This window comes from Oryctolagus cuniculus, chromosome 7 (genome assembly GCF_051225735.1).
Source record: "Oryctolagus cuniculus isolate XC-2025 breed Fujian yellow rabbit chromosome 7, ASM5122573v1, whole genome shotgun sequence".
Classification (NCBI taxonomy): Eukaryota; Metazoa; Chordata; class Mammalia; order Lagomorpha; family Leporidae; genus Oryctolagus; species Oryctolagus cuniculus.
Window position 1 is genome coordinate 78161855 of NC_142873.1, and position 23793 is coordinate 78185647.

The window sequence follows — 23793 nt, forward strand, 5'->3', positions numbered from 1 at the left end:
AGGAAGGAAGGAAGGAAGGCAGAGTTTCAGAAAGAGAGGGACAGAGAGAGTGATCTTGTAATCACTGGTTCACTCCCCAAATGGCCATAACAGCTGGAGCCAGGCCAGACTGGAGCCAAGAGCTTCTTCTGGGTGGAGGGGCTCAAGCACTTGTGCCATCTTGTGCTGCCTTCCCAGGTACATTATTAGTGAGCTAGATCAGAAGTAGAGCATCCAGGAATTGAACAGGTGCAACTATGGGATGCTGGCATCGCAGGCAATGGCTTAACCCACTACACCAGTGCTGCTGCCAACTGTGAGCTCTTCAGAGTAAGAATCATGCTATTTATTGCTAAATTGTTTTTTATTTATGTATTTATTTCATTTGAAAGAGTACAGATAAAGAGGGAGATACACACACACACACACATAGATCTTCCATCCACTTCCATCTCCCAAAATGGAGACAGTGCCTGGCGCTGGGCCAGCTTGAAGTCAGGAGCCAGGAACTTCATCTGGGTCTACCAAGTGACAGGGGCCCACGCATTCAGACCATCTTCTGCTGTTTTCCCAGATTCATTAGCAAGGAGTTGGATTGGAAGCAGAGCAGCCAGGACACAAACCAGCACTCCAATAAGAGATGCTGCAATTGCAAGCAACAGCTTAACCTGCTGCTGCCACAACACTGACCCCCATACCACTAAATCTCCTACAGTCTAGCACAGAACTTGGCATGTAAAAGGAACTCAGTAACTGTTTAGTAAGTGAACATCCTGTCATTATCTACACTCTGAATCTTCTTCTTCTACACTTCTCCTTCAACATTCTTTCCTCTGTCCTTCTCTTTTTTTGAACAGACTCATAAAGCAAAGGTGCTTTAATTATTGTCACAAGATGAAGTCTCTGATACCAGTATCTCTTTACCAGACCTCTCTTCTGAGATCAGTAGCTGAACATCCAATTTGTGTCCTTTATTCAGGCAGGTTTTATTATCACATGGTATTACCTAAAGATATTAAATGAATGTAAAAAAGTCACTATATTCCTATATGGAATCAGTTAAAGGAATCTTCACTCTGAGAAGCAAATGTAGTCCCTCACTGGGTAGCAGGTTGAGGAAAACCAGTTGATGTCTTTGTAATCTAACTCTTTCTCCATTTTCGTTGAGGTGATGGAAATGAATTTCCTGTTTCTATTTGTCTAGCTCTAAATCTGTTCACCAATCCCATCTTTCTATATTTTGTTCCTCTCTTATTTCTCTTTTCCCTCCTTGAATAATACAGTTTCTGCTGATAATAAAAAGACTGATGAACCCCATCCTTTACTAATATTTATAAATTCTTTAAGGATTTTATTATGAATGAAAGCATAAAATTACTCTTTTTGCCTACAAACAAACATTTTATTTTTACCTTTAGTTTTAGAATATAAACAGGAACACAAAACACTGAATTTACAAAACTGTCTTTTACCTTCTCCAGTTTTTCGGCCACTTTTTCCTTATACTGTTGGAAAGCTTTACTCAGCTCCTCAGCATTGTTGAGTGCTTCATTCCTCTGTCGTTCAGCTCTAAAGGTTAAAAGCAGATGATGAATAGCAGTGACAAATGCTCGGCAGTTGAACAATTAAGTTCCAAACTAATCTTTATTTAGTTACAAAGAATAATTAGAGAGAAGCATATTTTTGTGCTAAAAAAAGAGTATTAGGTTTAAACTGTAAAATGAAAACAATAGAGTACACTATAATCATTTTCTCTATCAATATGAAAAATAAAGCACAAAACACTTCTAAATTCTGAAATAGATACCAATTCTTTTATGTTGGCAGGTTGTTTTCTCTTTTTTTCCCTTACCTGGAAAAGATAGATTAGGGAAGTAGCCTGAGGATGAATGATAACAGAATCCATTCACTATTTAGAATACTAAAGATACTAAGTAAACTGTACAACCCACACAAAGGCCAAGTAAATTTTCAAAGATATTTCAAAGAACAGTAACTTTACTGACACAACACATAAAATATGAACAAATGAACAACAAAAATGTCCAACTATCACCAAGCACTATTTAAGCCCAAACTTGCTACCTTACCTCTTTGATGAAACTGACCATTCCTCATATTTATCATACTGGATTGAGAATATTAGGTTAGAACTTGATCAATATCACATTTATGCCTCAGAACTTCTTTTGTATTTAAATCTATTTGGTGTGATGTAGTGGGTTAAGCTGCCATCTGCAGTGTCGGCATCCCATATAAGCATTGGTTAGAGTCCTGACTGCTCCACTTCTGATTCATCTCCCTGCTAATGCGCCTGGGGAAGCAGTGGAAGATGGCTCAAGTGCTTGGGCTCCTGCACTCATGTGGGAGACGGGAGAAGCTCCTGGTTCCTGGCTTCAGCCTGGCCCAGCCCCCACCATTGTGGCCATTAGGGGAGTGAACCAGTGGTTGGAAGATCTTTCTCTCTCTCCTCTCTCTGTGTGACTCTGCCTTTCAAACATATAAATTTTTAAAAAGGTGGGTGGAGGGGAGGGCAGGCTAAACCTATTCCCACCACATTCTTTCTAGTGTAAATGAAGTTACCTCTTCTTTTACCCAAGGTGAGCTGAGTTAATCTATACTCTAGAACCAACTCTCCTCTCAGGAATTTATCATCTGTATTTACCGCTATCATTCTTCTTTTCAAGCCAAACTTCTTTACCTCAATTAAAAAAAAAAAAATCATGGCATTCCATCCACAGAGAAAAGTATGGGTAAATATATCCATATATACCCAATTCAGCTCTAATGAGTCTTAACTCTGTGCCTCCATGTAGCCTTTATTTTAAGCAAACAAAATTGTAACTCCACTTTGGTCTACAACTTTTAAATTGCCTCATCCAGGGGCCAGCGCTGTGGCATAGCAGGTAAAGCCACTGCCTGCAGTGCCGGCATCTGCTGGTTCAAGTCCTGGATGCTCCACTTTTTTTTTTTTTTTTAAGATTTATTTTATTTATTTGAAAGAGAGAGTTACAGAGAGAGGTAGAGACAGAGAGAGAGATCGGAAGAGGAGCAGCCAGGACTAGAACCGGCGCCCATATGGGATGCCAGCGCTTCAGGCCAGGGCATTAACCCGCTGCACCACAGCATTGGCCCCCTGCTCCACTTCTGATCCAGCTCTCTGCTATGGCCTGGGAAAGCAGAAGATGGCCCAAGTCCTTGGGCCCCTGCACCCACATGGGAGACCCAGAGGAAGCTCCTGGCTCTTGGCTTTGGATTGGTGCAGTTCTTCCCGTTGCAGCCATCTAGGGAATGAACCAGCAGATGGAAGACACCCCTTTCTCTTTCTCTCTTTCTCTTTCTCTCCACTCCCCGCCTCTCTGTAACTACTATGACTTTCAAATAAACAGATAAATCTTTAAAAGAAAATTGCCTCATCTATTCTTGGATCTTCGTTCTTCCTCATAATTTTTAAGATAGGCTCATTAAGTTCTACCAAAATCCTGTTGGGATACTAACTGAACATATAAATTATTTTGAGAAAATTTGACATTTTCTTTTAAAAATTTATTTATTTACTTGAGGATCAGAGAGGGAGAAAGAGAGAGAGAGAGATCTTCCATCTGCTGGTTCATTCCCCAGATGTCTGCAACATCTGGGGCTGGGCCAAGCTGAAGCCAGGAGCTTCTTTCAGGTCTCCCACATGGGTAGCAGGGATCTGAGTAGTTTGGTCTTCTTCCACTGCCTTTCCTAGGCCATTAGCAGGGAGCTGGATCAGAAATAAAGCAGCTGGGACACAAATCTATACCCAAATGGGATGGTAGCATTGCAGGCATTGGCTTTACCCACTATGTCACAGTGCTGGCCCCAAATCTGACATTTTTATAATAGATTTCCTTCTAAAAAAAATGGCATACTTGTGTATCTAGATAAGTCCTTCTATTATTATTTATTTGAAAGACAAAAGTTACAGAGAGAGGTAGAGACGGGCTGGGGGAGGTCTTCCATCCACTGGTTCACTCCCCAAATGGCCGCAATGGCTAGAGCTGCGCTGATCAGAAACCAGGAGCCAGGAACAACTTCTGGGTCTCCCATGTTGAGTGCAGGGGCGCAAGGACTTGAGCAATCCTTCCACTGCTTTACCAGGTACATTAGAGTGGAGCTGGATCATAAGAGGAGCAGCCAGGACTTGACCCGGGGCCCATATGGGATAGATCCCTGTGCTTCAGCTGGGGCTTTAACCCGCTATGCCACAGTGCTGGCCCCTCTAGGTAAGTCTTACAAGATCTTCTTTTAAGACTTTCAGTGGCCAGCACCGCAGCTCAATAGGCTAATCCTCTGCCTGCAGCGCCAGCACCCCAGGTTCTAGTCCTGGTTGGAGAGCCAGATTCTGTCCCGGTTGCCCCTCTTCCAGGCCAGCTCTCTGCTGTGGCCCAGGAGTACAGTGGAGGATGGCCCAAGTGCTTGGGCCCTGCACTCGCATTGGAGACCAAGAGGAAGCACCTGGCTTCTGGCTTCGGATCAGCGCGGTGCGCTGGCCGCAGCGGCCATTGGAGGGTGAACCAACGGTAAAAGGAAGACCTTTCTCTCTTTCTCTTTCTCTCTCTCTCTCTCTCTCTCTCTCTCTCTCTCTCTCTCTCTCCCTCTTCCTCTCTCCCTCTCTGTCCGCTCTGCCTGTCAAAAAAAAAAAAAAAAAAAAGAGAGAGAGACTTTCAGTAAGGTTTCATAGTATTCTCCACTATATTAAGGATGTCTTTTTATTCTGATGTTTGGACATCTGGGTTGTTAGTGACCTCAGAGAGACTGCTAAGACCAGAATGAGCCAGTTCTTAGAGATTATAAACTTGAGTGTAACTTTCATGAATCAACTGACCAAACCAGAACCCACTCTTCATCCTTCACATCTGGCTCCTATGCTTGGGGCTAATATTCCACTACCTTAATCACTTCAGGGCCAAGCACCAGACTTCTTAGGGCAGCCCTTACAACCCAGAACCCACTGAAACTATTCAAAATAGCCAATCTTGAACCTCTTTACTCTGCCTCACCTGTTCCGTCTCTTGCAAATCACAATAAAGGCTATTGGCCACATCTTCTTCCCATTCCTCCTGTCTCCTTACTGACCAGGATGCCTTCCCATTTAGGCCCTCTACATGCATATTATGTCTACTGTTTCTAGCACTCTATGAGTATAATAACGTCTTTCTCCATGGCAGTCATGTGTCTGTGATAAACCTGATTAAAACAAATCCTAGGGGCCGGCTCCATGGCACAGGTCAATCCTCTGCCTGCGGCACTGGCAACGCATATGGGATGCAGGCACTGCAGGTGGCAGCTTTACACACTATGCCACAGCGCCGGCCCCTCTTTTTTTTTTTTAATAATGTTATCTATCTATCTATTTATTGTAAAGATTTTATTTATTGGGGCCGGCACTATGGCGCAGCAGGTTAACACCCTGGCCTGAAGCACCAGCAGCCCATATGGGCGCCAGTTCTAGTCCTGGCTGCTCCTCTTCTGATCCAGCTCTCTGCTATGGCCTGGAAAAACAGTAGAAGATGGCACAAATGCTTGGGCCTCTGTACCCATGTGGGAGACCCGGAAGAAGCTCCTGGCTTCAGATCAGTACAGCTCCAGCCACTGCAACCATCTGGGAGTAAATCAACAGACAGAAGAGCTTTTTCTCTGTCTCTCCCTCTCACTGTCTGTAACTCTACCTCTCAAATAAATAAATAAAATTTAAAAAAACAAAAACAAATCCTGGGTCCATAAAGACTATACATCTCTGCAGATTTACTTCTTATTTATAGTCTTCTTGAGTTTATTATGTAAAATATAGACGTTTCTAGTGAATTGAATTTCTGTGTATGTGTGATGTAACTACCACTCAGCTCAAACAGAAACCATTTCCAGCACCCCAAAAGGTTTCCATGTATACCCTTCCAGTGAATACTCCATTTTGACAACACACATTAATTTTGCTTATCTTAGACTTCTTATGGAATTTTAGTTTTCTTTTGTTTAATCTTGTAACTGTGATATCCATTCATTTTGTCACATAGCTGTAGTTGCTCTTTTTCACTGATGCATGTATTTCACTATGTAGATATATCACAGTTTATTTATTCTACTGTTGGTAAAAATTTAGTGATCACAAAAAAGTTACTTTGAACAACCTTGTGCATGTCTTGTAATAGATACAGGGATTCATTTCTGCTGCAGTAGATGCTGGATCATAGGGAGAGCTTACTTTTAGCTTTGGCATAAAGTGGTTCTACCAATTTATTTATTTAATTTTTTTAAGATTTTATTTATCTGAGAGATACAGTTACAGACAGTGAGAGAGAGAGACAGACAGAAAGGTCTTCCATCTGCTGGTTCACTCCCCAAATGGCCACAATGGCTGGAGCTGGGCTGATCCAAAGCCAGGAGCCAGGAGCTTCTTCCAGGTCTCCCACATGGAAGCAGGAGCCAAGCGCTTGGGCCATCTTCTACTGCTTTCCCAGGCCATAGCAGAGAGCTGGATTGGAAGAGCAGTGGGGACTAGAATGGGCACCCATATGGGATGCTGGCGCTGCAGATGAAGGATTAACCTTCTATACAACAGCACAGCCCCCTGTTCTACCAATTTATATTCCCACTAAAAATGCATGAGAATTCCAACTGCTCAACACTTTCACTAAAATTTATTATGGTAAGTCTTCTTCACTTTAAACAATGTGAGCCAAAGTGACTCTGATGTTTCTTTCTGTAACCAACATTATTTTGACTAATTTATAGATTTGTAGGGGCTGGCATTGTGGTACAGGTTATGCTGCCACCTGCAATGCTGGCATCCCATATGGGCACCAGTTCAAATCCCAGCTGCTCCACTCCCAATCTAGCTCCCTTTTAATGTGCCTGGGAAAGTAGGGAAGGATGGCCCAAATGCTTGGGCCCCTGTCACCCATGTGGGAGACCTGGAAGAAGCTCCTTGCTCCTGGCTTTAGCCACTGTGGCCATTTGGGAATTGAAGCAGTGGATGGAAGATCTCTTTTTCTCTGTCTCTCCCTCTCTCTAAGTCTGCCTTTCAAATAAGTAAATCTTCAAAAATATAGAGATTTGTAGGCAGATTTTTAAATTATGAATTTCATCTCTCTCTTAGCTCCTGACCTTGGCCTAGTGTGGCCTGGCTGTTGCAGGCACTGTGAAAGTGAATCAGTGAATGGAAGATCACTCTCTGTCTTCCCTCTGCCTTTAAAAAAAAAAAAAAAAAATTCCACTAAGAAGATCATTTGTTGTAGCTTATAAGCAGTGACATGTAGTATTTATTATTCAGTTCTAAAAGTTTTGTAATTTTCATAGTAATTCCTCCAGTGGCCAAGGAACACCAATAAAGCTAGTATGAAATTTCCAAACAGGGATAGGCATTTAGCCTAGCAATTAAGACATCCATTTCCTGTATCAGAGTATTTGAGTTCAATTCCTAGTTCTGATTCCTGATTGCAACTTCTTGTTAATACAGACCCTGGTAGGCAGTGTTGAAGACTCAAGTAATTGAGTTTCTGCCACCCATATGGACAACTTGTACGATGTTCCCAGCTCCTGGTCCTAGTCCTGGCCGTTCCAGGTATGTGGATGTCAATCTATGTTTCTTTGCCCCTCAAATAGATAAATAAAAATTTAAAAATATCTTTTTCCAAATCTACAAGACTTTAAATTACTGGATTCTCTTATTAATGTGTTTGCTTTACTTATTTGAAAGGCAGAGAGACAATAAGAGACAGAGATGTCTCATCCATTGGTCCAATCTCTAACGGCCCGCAGTAGCCAGGGCTGGGCCAGACCAAAGCCAAGAACCAGGAACTCTATTCAGATCTTCACAGGGGTGGCAGAGATCCAAGTGCTTGGGCAATCATCTGCTACTTCTATGCACATTAGTGAAACATTGGATCACAAGCAGAGGCGGGGGGCCGGCACTGTGGAAAAGTAGGCTAAGGCTTTGCCTGTGGTGCTGGCATCACATATATGTCTGGTTTGTGTCCCAGCTGCACTTCTTTAGATCCAACTCCCTGCTAATGGCCTGGGAAAGCCCAAGTACTTGGGCTCCTGTACCCACATGGGAAACCCAGCAGAAGCTCTTGGCTCCTGGCTTCTCATCAGCCCAGCTCTGGCTATTGCAGCCACATGGGCAGTGAACCAGAGGATGGAAGACCTTTCTGTCTCTCCCTCTCTCTGTCTGTAACTCTACCTCTCAAATAAATGAATAAATCTTAAAAAAAAAAAAAAAAAAAAAAAAGCACAGGTAGAACTTAATCTCAGGCACGCCAGTATGGGACATGGGTGTCCCAAGCAGCAACCTAACCCACTGCGCCACAATGCCTGTCCCAAAATCCAAATTCATAAATTGTTGACTATAAGGTTCCATATGCATATCTATTAAATCAAGATTAATATTGCTGGAGCCAGTGCTGCAGCATAGCGGGTAAAACCGCTGCCTGCAGTGCCGGCATCCCATATGGGTGTCGGATTAAATCCTGGCTGCTCTCCTTTCCATCCAGCTCTCTGCTATGGCCTGAGAATGTAGTAGAAGATGGCCTAAGTCCTTGAGTCCCTGCACCTGTGTGGGAGACCTCCTGCCTCCTGGCTTCAGATCCACAAGGCTCTGACATTGCGGCCAACTAGGGAGTGAACCAGCAGTTGGAAGACCTCTCTCTCTGCCTCTACTTCTCTCTCTGTGTAACTCTGACTTTCAAAGAAATAAATAAATTTTTTAAAAAGGATTAATAATTGCCAATTCAGATCTATAGATCTTTACTTTTTTGTTTAACAATTTCTGATAAATGTGTGAAAATTTCCCCTGTATGATTATATATTTTTTTCAATTCTTTTAGATATTCTGATAGTTTCTTTGTATATTTTGGGACTACATGGTTAGCTATATCCAAGATTAGACTTTATGTCTTTGTGGTTGTTACTTAAATGTTATATAAGTATCATCTTTAACTCCAGTAATGCTTGTTTCATTTAAGTCTAGCCTATGTGACACTAAAAGTAGTTTTAGTAACTTTGTCTTGGTGAATAAGAAGGTACTTCAAAAAGTTCATGGAAAATGGAAGTAAATGTTTATTTTGCTGCAGAAAAAATTTTAAATCCACAGTTTTTTCATAGCATATTTTCCATGAAGTTCCCACATATTTACCTGAAATGTTTTTCCATTCTTTTCCATGTCACTTTTAAGAACTATAAAGCTAAACAACCTACCTTTACACTGGTTTTGTAATCTATTATGAATAATCTTTGGCACCCAAAAAATTCCTTGCAAAGGTTTCATCTTTCAAATCTCAGAATGCATTATTCTGTTTGTGCTAGTATAACAGAATACTAAAGACTAGGAAATTTATAAAGAACAGAAATATTTTTCTCACAGTTCTGGAGGCTGGGAAGTCCAAGGTCAAGGCACCAGGGAAGTTATGGCCCATTCTTTCTCTCTGCTTCTAAGAGAGCACCAGACATTAAGTTGCTGTGGTCTCACATAGCAGAACACAGAAGGGCCAAAAAGGAGCAAACTCCCTCTATTGAGGCTTCTATTTTTTTTTTTTTTTAGATTTATTTATTTATTTGAAAGGATTACAGAGAGAGAGAGAGAGAAAGAGAAAGAAAGAAAGAGAAAGAGAGAGAAAGAGAAAGAGAGAGAGAGAAAGAGAAAGAGAGAGAGAGAGAGAAAGATCGATCGATCGATCGATCTTCCACCCATTGGTTCACTCCCTAGATGACAAGGCTGGGCCAGACCAAAACCAAGAGGCACGAGCTTCTTCCAGGTCTCCAATGTGGATGCAGGAGCCCAAACACTTGGGCCACCTTCTGCTGCTTTCCCAGTGCATTAGCAGGGAGCTGGATTGGAAGTGAAGCAGCCAGGACTCAAATGAGTGCCCATATGGGATATCGGCACTGCAGACAGGGACTTAACCCACTACCCCATAGCACTTGCCCCCGTAAGGCTTTTTACAATAGCATTAATTCATTCATGAGGGCACAGCCCTAATGACCAAAACACCTCCCAAACAGTCCCACTTCCAAACACTGTTACATTGAAGAGTGCATTTCCATGAACACATGAATTTGGGGAGATACATTCAGAGCATAGCAAAATGTCAACATTCATTCATTCTAGTTCTTCAAAAAGCTCAACGTGTCATATCATACATCTACCAAAAAATCTCAACTGTCTATTTATGCTCTTCAGAAGAAAACACAAATTCTTTAGTCTAATACAAAAAGCCTTTTACTGTTTAATCCAGTCTATCTTTCTCAACTCAAGAAAACTACATCTATGTACTTTTTTTCTTAAAACATTTTATTTATTTATTTATTTGAGAGGTAGAGTCATACAGTGAGAGGGAGAGACAGAGAGAGGTCTTCCTTCCATTGGTTCACTCCCCAGATGGAGCCAACGGCTAGAGCTGTGCCTATCAGAAGCCAGGAGCCAGGTGCTTCTTCCTTGTCTCCCATGCGGGTGCAGGAGCCCAAGCACTTGAGCCATCTTCTGCTGTTTTCCCAGGCCATAGCAGAGAGCTGGATTGGAAGAGGAGTAGCTGGGACTAGAACCAGTGCCCATATGGGATGCCAGCACCGCAGGTAGAGAAAACATACTGCACCACGGAGCCAGCCCCCTACGTACTTCTAAGTACATAAAACTACTAAGGGTTCTTAAGCAATCACACTATTTATACTTTGATATCTTTGCACTTGCTGCCCCAAACATGTCTAACTGCATGTATTCACCTTGTGAAAGCAAAGTTAACATACTACCCTATAATATTTTTACCTAATTCGAGGAAACTATTGGCTCTTTCTCTAAACTTATTCTTAGCAATTATATGATGAATTTAGTCGTCAAGTCTTATCTATTTTAAGTAACCATGTACACAATTTATCTGAATTTTAAAGTATTTAACCACATAGCATATGCAAAAGCTACATTACGCTAGTAGTTATTATTCAATTAGTACCTTACATTTCTTTTTCATTTAATCTTCATATCTATCCATAACAAGAAAATATCTTGATATATTAAATGAAAAAATTGAGGTTTGGAAAGGCTGAAACTTTTGCCCATGGTAACAAAGCCACTAAGAGGTAAAATCTAGATGTCTGACTTCAAATCCTAAACATTTTCCACTAAGCCATACTGTCTACCAAATACATACCATAACATTAATGAGTCTAAGGAAATAGTGTTCATAAAATGCAAATTTATTTACATTAAAAAAATGACTCATAAGCAAATACTTAACCTATTCATTATAACTTAAAAAATACTTTCCTCATAACCTAATTGGTAGAATAAATTAAATCATAAATCTTTAAAATATATTTTTGTGAAAGGATATAAAAATGCAAATTATTATTTTACCCCAGGTATAAACTGCTATAATCATATTATGTTGCAAAATTTCATTAGTGTACACTCAGAAGTTTTGTGTTTTTTTTTTTTCTTTTTAGAAAAAAAAAAGATTTGTTTTATTTATTTGAAAGGAAGAGTTACAGAAAGAGAGGGAAAGACAGAGAGATCTTCCATCCTCTGGTTCACTTCTCAAATGGCTGCAGTGGCCAGGGAGGCCAGGAGGCTGGACCTCCATTCAGGTCTCCGGCATGGGTGGCAGGGGCCCAAGTACTTAGGCCATCTACTTAGAAGTTTTAAATCTTTGTTAATTTAGAAGTCAACTGGCATTGAAAGTTAATGCTTCATTGGTCAGGGCTACCTGACATGATTTAAACAAAACAGCTATTTTGGCACTACTTCTGTATTCCTAAAAGAAGACACAATCACACTTTCTCATGAATTTTCTATCAAATCTATGAGGCAAAAATTTTTTTAGGAGTTAATCTAACATTGTTTAAAATTTATTAAAGGTAAATTAATTTAAAAGCTTTTAATGTATTGCTTAAGCAGGTCATGCAATTTAATTTCAGAAACAAGTAAATGCTATTGTACTGATAATCATTATCCGTCTTCTTGGAATTAAGCCTAATTTGGAAAACCAAGAATATAAAATCCACACATGAAAATTTTAATGAAAAATACAAAGCAAATTAATAGACAAAAAAGAGCATTAAGCTATTCTACTGCGAAATTTCTAGCATTATTTCACTCTAAAAATTAACTAGAATTTTATTTTTTAACGATTCATTTATTAATTTGATTACAGAAAGAGGAATATACACAGAGAGGTCTTCCATCCACTGGTTCACTCCCCAGATTGCCATAAACGCCCAGGCTGAGCCAGGAGCAAGCTTCATCTGTGTCTCCCACCTGGGTGGCAGAGGTCCAAACACTTGGGCCATCTTCTACTTCTTTCCCAGGCCATTAGCAGGGAGCTGGATTGTAAGTGGAGCTGGCTAAACTAGACCTGGCACCCATATAGAATGCAGGTACTATAGGTGGCAGCTTTACCTACTAAACCACAACACTGGCCCCTAACTAGATTTTAAATAAGAAATATATTCTTTTAGTCCCTTTCACAAAAACTATTTGCATTAAAAATACACACTTGGGGCCAGCGCTGTGGTGCAGTTGGTTGACACCCTGGCCTGAAGCACAGGCATCCCATGTGGGCGCTGGTTTGAGGCCCAGCTGCTCCATTTCCAATCCCGCTCTCTGCTGTGGCCTGGGAAAGCAGTGGAAGATGGCCCAAGTCCTTGGGCCCCTGTACCCGCGTGGCAGATCCAGAGGAAGCTCCTGGCTTCAGATCGGCGCAACTCTGGCCATTGCGGCCAATTACAGGGTGAACCATCGGATGAAGGACCTCTCTCTCTCCCTGCCTCTCCTCTCTCTTTGTAACTCTGACTTTTGAATAAATAAAGAAATCTTAAAAAAACACACACACACACACACACACACATACAAACCTTTTTCCTTGTTTAGTTTGTTCAAGTAAGTCCACCTTCAACTTAATACATTCCTCTTTGGATTGCTGCAAGCTCTGTTCCTTTTCAATCACCATTTTTTGACTCTGTTCTAATTTATTCTCTGCCTCTCTGTAAAATAAATATTTTAAAACATTTAAAAATGTTTTAATGTGATTAATCCAAGTGTACAAGAATTCAACATCCACAATTCTATTACATTAAATCAGTGAGTTAGGAGAACAAATATGAGATTCATGTCATATTCATTACCTGTCAACTAAGAGTTTTTTTTTTTTTTTAATTTTCATTTACTTAACAGGCAGAGAGAGATCTTTCATGTACTATCTACCTATCTCCTGGTTTACTTCCCAAGTGCATGCAGAGAGGAAGAATAAATTTAAAAATATGATTTTTTTTATTTCTTGAACTCCCACTGAAACACTGAGTATAAACTGTAAAGGAGGGCAAGAAATGAACTAATTCATATTTTTTTGATGATTTATTTATGTGAAAGGCATAATGGCAGAGACAGAGATTCTCCCCCTATAGGTTCACTCTCCAAATACTGGCAACAGCCAGGCCTGGGCCAGGCCAAAGCCAGGAACCCAGAATTCCACCAGGGTCTCCCACATGGGTGGCAGGGGCCCAAGTACCTTAGCCATCATCTGCTGTTTTCTCAGTCACAATATCAGGAAACTGGATCAGAAGTAGAGCAGCTGAACCTGCTGTGTCATGCTGACCCGCTGCTTCATATTTAATCAAAGCACATAAATAAGCATTTCAGCTTAGTCTTTTTTATTCTATATATTCCATGCAATCTGTAGCCAATGGGCATTATGACTGAAAATAGATTCAACAAGTTCTGAGGCAACTTTACACTTTTAGGTCCAGTAGAGGCAGATGAGATTTATTAATGACAAAGGGGTCAGCACATTAAGCCACAGCATGCAACACCCCAGCAACCTGTATCAGAACACTAGTTCAACTCTTGGCTGCTCCACTTCCAATCCAGCTTCCTGCCAATGTGTCTGAGAAAGCAGCACATGGCTCAAGTACTGCTATGCATGTAGGAGATTAAGATGGAGCTCCTGGCTCCTGGTGCAGGCCTGGCGCAGGCCTAGCTGTTGAGACCACCTGGGGAGTAAACCAGTAGATAGATCTCTCTTTTTTTTTTTTTTTTTTTTTTTGGTCTCTCCATCTCTTTGTGCTGTTCTTTCAAATAAAAATAAACCATTTTGGGGCTGGCACTGTGGTGTAGTGGGTAAAGCTGCCACATGTAGTGCTGGCATCCCATATGGGCACCAGTTCAAGTCCTAGTTGCTCCACTTACAATCTAGCTCTCTACTATGGCCTGGGAAAGCAGTGGAAGATAACCCAAGTGATTGGGCCCTGCACCCACGTGGGAAGACCCATAAGAAACTCCTGGCTTCAGATCAGCCCAGCTCCGGCCCTTGCAGCCATCTGGGGAGTGAACCAGTGGATGGAAGACCTCTCTCTCTGCCTCTGCCTCTCTGTAACTCTGCCTTTCAAATAAATAAATCTTTAAAAATAAATCATCTTTTTTTAGAAGTTCTCATATATATTAAAACAAGATATAACAAAAAGTAGAAGTAGTAAATAAAATTTTAAATCCATAGTCTATTTACCTTAAAACTTTATCTTGGGCTGAAACTTCTGCTTCCAAATTTATAATCTGTTCTTCTAAAATTGGGACATTGGCTGCCTGTTGTTGAGCAGACTCAAGCATAGAAACCTAAAGTATAAAAACAACTTTTAGAGTATTATGTTTCAAACAATAAATTAACTTACTTGGTATTAGCTCTCTTCCCATCAGATGAGGTAGTTCAATAGGACTCCATAGTCACTAGCCAAATGTAAAGCTCATGCTTCACCTAGCAGTGCAAGGGCATTTACCATAAGAAGGAAGTCTCAGCAAGAAAGCTACTGCCATCACCCTTAATTTAATAACCCAGATTAACTGATTAACTTCTGGGGAACAAAACAGATTGTCTACCAATACCATTTAGAAAATTTTTAAACTATAAAAAATCATGTTTTTTTATTTTTTTTTTATTTTTTTTATTTATTTATTTTTTTTGACAGGCAGAGTGGACAGTGAGAGAGAGAGACAGAGAGAAAGGTCTTCCTTTGCCGTTGGTTCACCCTCCAATGGCCGCCGCGGCTGCCGCGCTGCGGCCGGCGCACCGCGCTGATCCGATGGCAGGAGCCAGGAGCCAGGTGCTTTTCCTGGTCTCCCATGGGGTGCAGGGCCCAAGCACCTGGGCCATCCTCCACTGCACTCCCTGGCCACAGCAGAGAGCTGGCCTGGAAGAGGGGCAACCGGGACAGAATCCGGCGCCCCGACCGGGACTAGAACCCGGTGTGCCGGCGCCGCTAGGCGGAGGATTAGCCTAGTGAGCCGCGGCGCCGGCTAAAAATCATGTTTTTAAACTATAAAAAATTACATAAGAAAATATTTCTTGGAATTTTTATGACTCAAAAACCTAATTTTAGAATACATGCTAACCAGCAAAAACCCAAATAATACAGAAAAGCATAGTAATCCTTCCTCCTGGAAGACAAGAAAAGTGTAACTAATGCAGCAGGACAAGAATCTACAACTAAAATAGTGCAGAAGAAAACTAATTATCCCTGAACAAAAAGTGTATAACAGAGGCCTGAGGCAAAATAGAGGACAGGGGTGAAGCCTGGGAAAACCAGAGATACAGTTGAAAGATTGCAGCTAAGATTCACCACTCCTTTTTCATTCTCAGAATAGCAACAGCAAGGTGATGGCCACCAGAAAACAGTAGAAAGGCTACTGTATTAAGAAATCAAACAGAAGAGTTTGGAGGATTCTAGACACAAGGTAGAATGATGAGCAGGGATGAGGTAGGGCTATAAACGAGAATTAATATAAATTTGTCAGCCCCCAGGTTCCTATTCTATCTCACTTAGGGAAAGGATTCTTTGCTAGAGAAACCCAATAGCTTGCTCTAAAGATTGTCAGATACTGACACTGGTTGGGGACAAGTAGGTGTTTTGCAAAGAGCGAGCCCCTTTCACAACCACAATTCATAAATGAAGGCTACTAGACAACAACTTTCACCCACACACAAAAATCTTCCAAACAGCTTTTAAATGCCTTTCTCTTGGGGCTGCACTGTGGCACAGCACATTAAGCCTCTGCCTGTGACTCTGGCATCCCATATGAGCACCGGTCAAGACCTGACTGTTTCACTTCTGATTCTGACCCTGTTAATGTGTCTGGAGAAGTAACAGAGGATGGCCCAAGCTCAGTCATGCTCTGGAAAAGGCAGCTTCCCTAAAAAGAATTTTATTCAATCAACTTAGAAAATGCTGAGGTGGGAAATACCAGAATCTGTCATACTGACTAGAATAAATAGCCACTGGAGTATTAATATCCTAACAAGGATACAAATGTTATTAGCTCAGTAGTTACTGAACTCTTCTTGTATCTCTTTTGTGACTTTAAATAATTAAGTATACCTTAAAGAGATTATCTATAGTTGAAGAAAAATTAAAAACATAATAAAAATTATAGGTGAGCAGATAAATCACAAAAGAATCTAAATGGTAAACACATATACTGAAAGGGTAGGGGTGGCCAGCGCCAGCATCCTATATAGGCACCAGGTTCTAGTCCGGGTTGCTCCTCTTCCAGCCCAGCTCTCTGCTGTGGCCCAAGAGGGCAGTGGAGGATGGCCCAAGTGCTTGGGCCTCTGCACTCGCATGGGAGACCAGGAGGAAGCACCTGGCTCCTGGCTTCGGATCGGTGTAGCTCTGGCCGTAGCAGCCATTTGGAGGGTGAACCAAAGGAAGGAAGACCTTTCTCTCTCTCTTTCTCTCTCACTAACTCTGTCAAATAAAAAAAAATAATAACAATTTAAAAAATAACAACAATAAAAAAAAAGAAATAGTATGGGGCAGGTATTTGGCCTGGTGGTAAAGACACTGCATAGGACGTCCACGTCCCACATAGAAGTTTCTGGGCTCAACTCTAGGCACCAGATTGGGATTCTAGCTCCTACCAGTGCAGACCCTGGAAGGCACAGTAATAGCTCAAGTAACTGGGTCGCTGCACCCGTTAAGAGACCTGGATTGAGTTCCTGGCTCCCAGCTTTGGTTCCCACCCTTGGCTGTTTGTGAGTTTTTGGAAAGTAAACCAGCAGATTCAGTCTCTCTCTCTGCTTCTCAAATAAATGAATTTAGATCAAAACTTTTTAAAGATAAACCTCATAAAAAAATCAAGATAAACAGTACAAAAGTAGTCATCCTATCCTTCTATATTAAAGGACTGAAAAATGGAATCAAGTTAAATTTAGTGCAAAAAATTAATAAATAAAATAAAAAATAAAATAAAATAAATAAAATAAAAATAAAAATTAATAAATCCATGCAGTTTTTTTCAGGAGACACATTTTCTATTAACTTTTCTGACAAACCCTCATAAATTATATGTATATCTACATTCAGCACATACAAATACACAAACATGCACTTTTTATAAAAAGCAAAACAGTGACCATTCTACATGTGTGTATTGCTCTGCAATGTATCTGTACACTGTTGTAAGTGCACTCACATATCATATTATTTAAACCTCCTATGTGGGGCAGTATGTACTCTCCTCTACTGCTGGTGAAAGTATACCTCAGCACAACTTAGAAGACAGTGAGGGCCAGCAATGTGATACAGGAGGTTAAGTTGCTGCTTATGATACAGGAATTATATATTGGAGTGCTGGTTCGAGTCCCAGCTGCTCCACTTCTGATGCAGCTCCTGCTAATGTGCCCGAGAAGGCAGAGGAACGTGGCCCAAGTACTTGAGTCCTGGTCACCCAATGGGAGAACTGGATTGAGTTCTGGGTTCTTTACTTTGGTTTGAACAAGCCTTTGCTGCTGCAAACATTTGCAGAGTAAACCAGCAGATGGAAAATCTCTGTCTCTCACCTTTTTAGGTAAATAAATGATTTTTATAATAGGAGAATTAACTGTCACAGTATAATCACATAATGATACATGCTTTTTATATGATATGCTATCATATGATATGCTATCATATGATGATATATGATGATGCTATCATATGATATGATATGATATCATGATATGCTATCATAGCATATCATAAAAAAAGGAGTAATGGAAAAGCTATGCAGATGTATCAGAAAACGAAACAAAAAACAGGAAAAATCAAAACTATTCAAAATAGCCTGCGGGCCAGCGCTGTGACACAACGGGTTAAAGCCCTGGCCTGAAGTGCTGGCACCCCATATGGGCGCCAGTTCTAGTCCTTGCTGCTCCTCTTCCGATCCAGCTCTCTGCTATGACCTGGAAGAACAGTAGATGATGGCCCAAGTTCTTAGGCTCCCGCACCCGCGTGGGAGACCCCGAGGAAGCTCCTGGCTCCTGGCTTCGGATCGGCACAGCTCTGGCCATTGCAGCCATCTGGGGAGTGAACCGGCGGATGGAAGACCCCTCTCTCTGTCTCTACCTCTCTCTGTAACTCTCTCTTTCAAATAATAAAATAAATCTTTTTTTTTTTTTTTTTTTTTGACAGGCGGAGTGGACAGTGAGAGAGAGAGAGACAGAAAGGTCTTCCTTTTGCCGTTGGTTCACCCTCCAATGGCCGCCACTGCCAGCGCGCTGTGGCCGGCACACCCCGCTGATCCAATGGCAGGAGCCAGGTACTTATCCTGGTCTCCCATGGGGTGCAGGGCCCAAGCACCTGGGCCATCCTCCAGTGCACTCCCAGGCCACAGCAGAGAGCTGGCCTGGAAGAGGGGCAACCGGGACAGAATCCGGCGCCCCGACCGGGACTAGAACCCGGTGTGCCGGTGCCGCAAGGCAGAGGATTAGCCTAGTGAGCCGCGGCCCCGGCCTAAAATAAATCTTTTAAAAAAAATAAAAAAGCCTTGATGCAGCTATGTAATAAAGCATTAAGATGGTTTCTAGGTGGTAGAAACTCTGGGTAATCTTTATTCCTCTTTTTCAATCTACTTTTAAGTTTTCAAAAATGAGAAAATATTATACCAAAAAAGATTAATGGGCTGTCACACAAGATGGCAATCTTAAAGCTTTGAGCTAACTTAGCTAAATGCAAAAACTATAAAGTTCCCCTAAATCATTTTGATATAAAACCCATATAAATTTGTTTCTATAACATGTTAATATTATGTTATCATAATAAAAATTATGTATAATACATTAAGGAAATAAGAGAGATATTTTTCCAATTATAAATCTTAAAATGATTAAAATTACTTTGTTAGTATACTCAGTATTTCAAGATACATACTTTTGCTTTTGACTGTGTTAATTCAAAGTGGATAGATTCTATTTTAGTCATTAAAGAATGATTCTGTGTAACCAAACAAGCATTTTGTTGCCTAAGTTTATTAAGTTTCTCTCGAAGGCTTTTAATCTCCTGATCCACAGGGTTAGAAGATGAAAAAGGAGTCTGGAAAATGAAAAACAGTATATTTTTAATTATTTCATATAAGGATTACATATAATTAATGCAAAATTATACATAATTATCAACAAAATGACAAAGCAGCTCAGAAAATGAGTCAAGATATTCAGTGAACATTGACAAAAACTACTGTCTTTTCTATTGCTGGTGGAAATATGAACTATGTAAGTACAAAGTGGAAGACAGTAGTACACTTTGGCAAACTGCTTGATATTATTATGTAAAGTTGAATTGGCTAAGAGTCAACAATATCACTTCTGAGTATAAATCTGACAAATGTTTATGCTTTTGCACCTGAAGATATAAAAATATTTACAGCTACAATGTCCATTCCACTGTACAGTAAATGGAATGAATCCAAATGTCTACCAACAATAAAGTGGATAAATAATATTCTTTAATCTGTACATATATTTTTACTATACATTTTTATATTTTATAACAAAAGTTTAATTTTTATGAGGGTTGTGATTTTCAAAACACTTAATTTTATTTTACGAGTAATGTAGCTATGCAATTTAAAAGTCAAAACTATATAAAAGAAAGTTATACACAGAAACTGCCTTCTCATTTTTTCACAGGCAGGTAGCCATTTTTATAAATGTGCTTTGTATTCTAGTGATTCCACCTGCATATGCAAACAATACGATATCCACTTCCCTTACCTTCCTATACAGTATATTACATACACTGATCTGCATCTTGTAATTTTAACTTGAACAATATATACTGGCAATCTCTCGATAATCAATACACTGAGAACTTTCCATTCTTTTTTTTCCCTCTCAACTACACAGTTTCCATTGCATGAATGATCCACAGTTTATTCAAGTAATCTACTGTAAGTGGATACTTGAGGGACTTCCAATATTGTTTTAATAAACAATGCATTTTATACTTGTGTGGGTGTACCCCCGGGATAGTTTTCCAGAAATGATAATTCCAAATCAAGGTTAACATATTTTCAGTTTGGGAAATATTGCCAAATGCCTCTCCATAAAAGTTACATCATTCTGCATATCCATCAGCCATCAAGGCCCTTCTAATATCACCAACAGAATACACTGTCAAATATCTGGAAATGTAATAAATTTATAGGTAACAACTGGTAATTAAGTAGAATTTCATCCTGAATTTCTCTTATGAACAAGAATGAACACTTTCTTATTTGAAGATCATTTTCATTTCCAGTTGTATCTTTTGCCTATTATATTACTGATTTTCTTACCCTTTCAGGGAGCTCTTTTCACATTAGAGAAACTAGTTCTTTGCCTCTGATAGGTATTACAAATAAATTTTCTCCTCCAACTGGTGATCTGGCTTTTGATTTATGCTTATAGCAAAGCCCAATTTCAACTAAGTTGTATATAATACACAGTAAGAATGATCACAATTTGAATTATGACAGAGATAGAACTTCCAAAAACTAATATACTCCTTGTAGATACATAATTTGAATTTATTTTCTAAAATGTAGTCTCATACAGCTTTATTACACTTCTTCCTAAAAAAAGAAAATCTCTCAATGACTGGCTTTCTGAGGTGCAAAGAACTAATTTTTACCAAAAATTAATTATGATGTGCATATGTGAACTGGGAGCAAGAGAATAAAGAACAGAAAGAAAAGAATGGAAAGGGAGATTAAAGGGTTGAGTAAGGAAGAGGGGATCAACATATGGAGGTAGATAATATGACAGAATAAGAGAGAGTTCTAGACCAGGAAAAGATGTCTAACATCAACAGAACATACAGATAATGAAAGAAGAATAGTGCCATGCTATCACATAGCACATACAAGCCACAAAGAAAGTACACTTTCCTTAAATAATTGATTACCTATTATATATAGAGAATGGTGCTAAAAATCAAGGGGATCATAATTTAGTTAAGAAAGGAAGACATTCTACTCCAAAAAAAGTAATAAATATGGTTAAAAATACAACAAGATTACTACTTTGTTTTTAGGACATAAAAAGAACAATTATATTGGAACTCTTGAACACACATAAAGAGATTATAGAAAACATAAATATGGTATTAAAAAAACTCAAGAAAAATATTTTAAACAGATCTAAAAGTAAAGCTACTTTTAAGTAGACAGGTTTAAAAACAATAACCTTATCTCTTGGCTTTTTCTGAAAATCAGTACTGCTACCAGCCATTTTACAAATTTTTTTAAAAGGTGAGTAATTTGAAAGTTCAGAGTGGCCAGGCTGAACAAGATCTTCCAAAATGAGCCTTTCAGATCTCGAGGGATTGGAGATATTTTCAGAATTTTCACTTGGACTAACACTAGAGAAAAAAAGAACACATATATTTCTTAGCTTAAGTATTCATCACACATTTCTATACATTAAGTAAGAAAACAAAAATAACCTGGAATGCTGCTGACAATTAGAATCATAGTTACAAACATAAGGCAATGTTTCCACTCAATTTTAAAGAAACTACAGTTAGCGTCAAACCAGCAATCTATTTCCAGAGCTTCTATTCCAGCTTTAAGACTCAAAACAGTCATAATAACAAAAGATTAGTAAAGCCCAAAACATATATTTTATACTCTTGAGTTGTTATACATTAAAGATGTCACAATTAAGATGTAATTGCTTCTCTAAAATTTTTTCTATAAACTGAATTATATTAACAGGTATAGAAAATTATTTTATTCCAGAGGCATACTAGAAATATGTTATGCATATAATAGTGAAATTAATAAACATTCCACTAATAAATTAAACTCTTATTCTATACAACTTTATATTTACTTACCTGGATAACTCTTCCCCCAAACTCTGCAAATTCCATTCTGTTATCTTCAGTTCATGCCTCAGGGAAGCAACATTTGCAAGGAGGCTTTCTTCTTCATTGTCTTTATTACAGTAATCTGATGAACTAGATTCCATTTCTTAAAGAAAAGAAAAAAAAAAAAAAACCTCTTGTTCCTTGCCTGAAGGATTCTGTGCTGTCAGTCAAAATACTCTCACACTAATTTAACTGATCATTTTTCCTATTTCTTTTTTTTTTTTTTTTTTTTTTTTTTTTTTTTGACAGGCAGAGTGGACAGTGAGAGAGAGAGACAGAGAGAAAGGTCTTCCTTTGCCGTTGGTTCACCCTCCAATGGCCGCCGCGGCCGGCGCGCTGCGGCCGGCGCACCGCGCTGATCTGAAGGCAGGAGCCAGGAGCCAGGTGCTTTTCCTGGTCTCCCATGGGGTGCAGGGCCCAAGCACCTGGGCCATCCTCCACTGCACTCCCAGGCCACAGCAGAGGGCTGGCCTGGAAGAGGGGCAACCGGGACAGAATCCGGCGCCCCGACCGGGACTAGAACCCGGTGTGCCGGCGCCGCTAGGCGGAGGATTAGCCTAGTGAGCCGCGGCGCCGGCCATTTTTCCTATTTCAATTGTGAAATCCTTCATGGCAATTTAAAACAAAACAAAAACACGGTAACAATGATTCTCTCTGTAGTGTAACCAAAGCCATAATAGTAAATTCAATACCATTTCAATAGAAGCATTTTCCACCTCAGCCAGGGTCAAGTTATTGTAGTTCCCCTATTCTAAGCATTTGTAATCTTCCTAATAATTGGGTAAGCTATTTTTATTCATGTTAAAGATGATGAAACTGACTAAAATAAAATTGCTCAAGATCACACAAACTGTAAACAGTAAAACTACAATTTAAATCCAGGTCGTCAGGATCCAAAGACCTTTTAATTATGTTAAACTGTTAAACTGCACTTTCCAAAAAGAGGTGATTCAACTTTTGGAGTGTATATATTTCGAAGTGTCTGCAAGGTCTTTATCTGCTTTCTGTCAGCATTTATATTAAATGATAAATTAATGAGGAGAAAAAAATAAACTGCACTTTTCTATTACGTATCAATTTCTTTTTTTTTTTTTTTTTTTTTTTGACAGGCAGAGTGGACAGTGAGAGAGAGAGAGACAGAAAGGTCTTCCTTTTGCCGTTGGTTCACCCTCCAATGGCCGCCACTGCCAGCGCGCTGTGGCCGGCACACCCCGCTGATCCAATGGCAGGAGCCAGGTACTTATCCTGGTCTCCCATGGGGTGCAGGGCCCAAGCACTTGGGCCATCCTCCACTGCACTCCCGGGCCACAGCAGAGAGCTGGCCTGGAAGAGGGGCAACCGGGACAGAATCCGGCGCCCCGACCGGGACTAGAACCCGGTGTGCCGGCGCTGCAAGGCGGAGGATTAGCCTAGTGAGCCGAGGCGCCGGCCTAAAATAATTTCATTATAGTCATTCATATTTTCTTAAAAGGCCAATTATCAGATAAAAGTTATCTCTTCCCATAAATGATTATAAAATTGAAACAACACATTCACAAGTCATGATCAGAGACAAAAGTGACATTTGACTCTTCAACTCATAGAAACATATGAAGAAAAGCTTTTGTTTCTTCAACTGAGGAGTATCTCAGGGTTGTGAAACTT

The 23793-nt window shown here is 40.0% G+C and overlaps 1 protein-coding gene across 14 annotated transcripts in view; it reads right to left on the reverse strand.

Moving 5' to 3' along the window:
• The window catches only part of CCDC18 (coiled-coil domain containing 18), a 139320-nt gene that overhangs the window by 111146 nt on the left and 4381 nt on the right, over positions 1 to 23793 (reverse strand). For 13 of the 14 annotated variants that reach the window (XM_008264871.5, XM_070078029.2, XM_051857478.3 and 10 more), the window contains 6 exons: positions 22117 to 22252; positions 21465 to 21639; positions 19171 to 19332; positions 14496 to 14602; positions 12850 to 12978; positions 1452 to 1548 (listed from right to left, as the gene is read on the reverse strand). In XM_008264871.5, coding sequence (XP_008263093.3) covers positions 1452 to 1548; positions 12850 to 12978; positions 14496 to 14602; positions 19171 to 19332; positions 21465 to 21639; positions 22117 to 22250 — 804 coding nt within the window. In that variant the 5' untranslated portion in view covers positions 22251 to 22252. Of the gene's footprint in view, positions 1 to 1451; positions 1549 to 12849; positions 12979 to 14495; positions 14603 to 19170; positions 19333 to 21464; positions 21640 to 22116; positions 22253 to 23793 lie in introns of those variants that run through there. The other variant, XM_089300319.1, reaches the window with a different exon arrangement.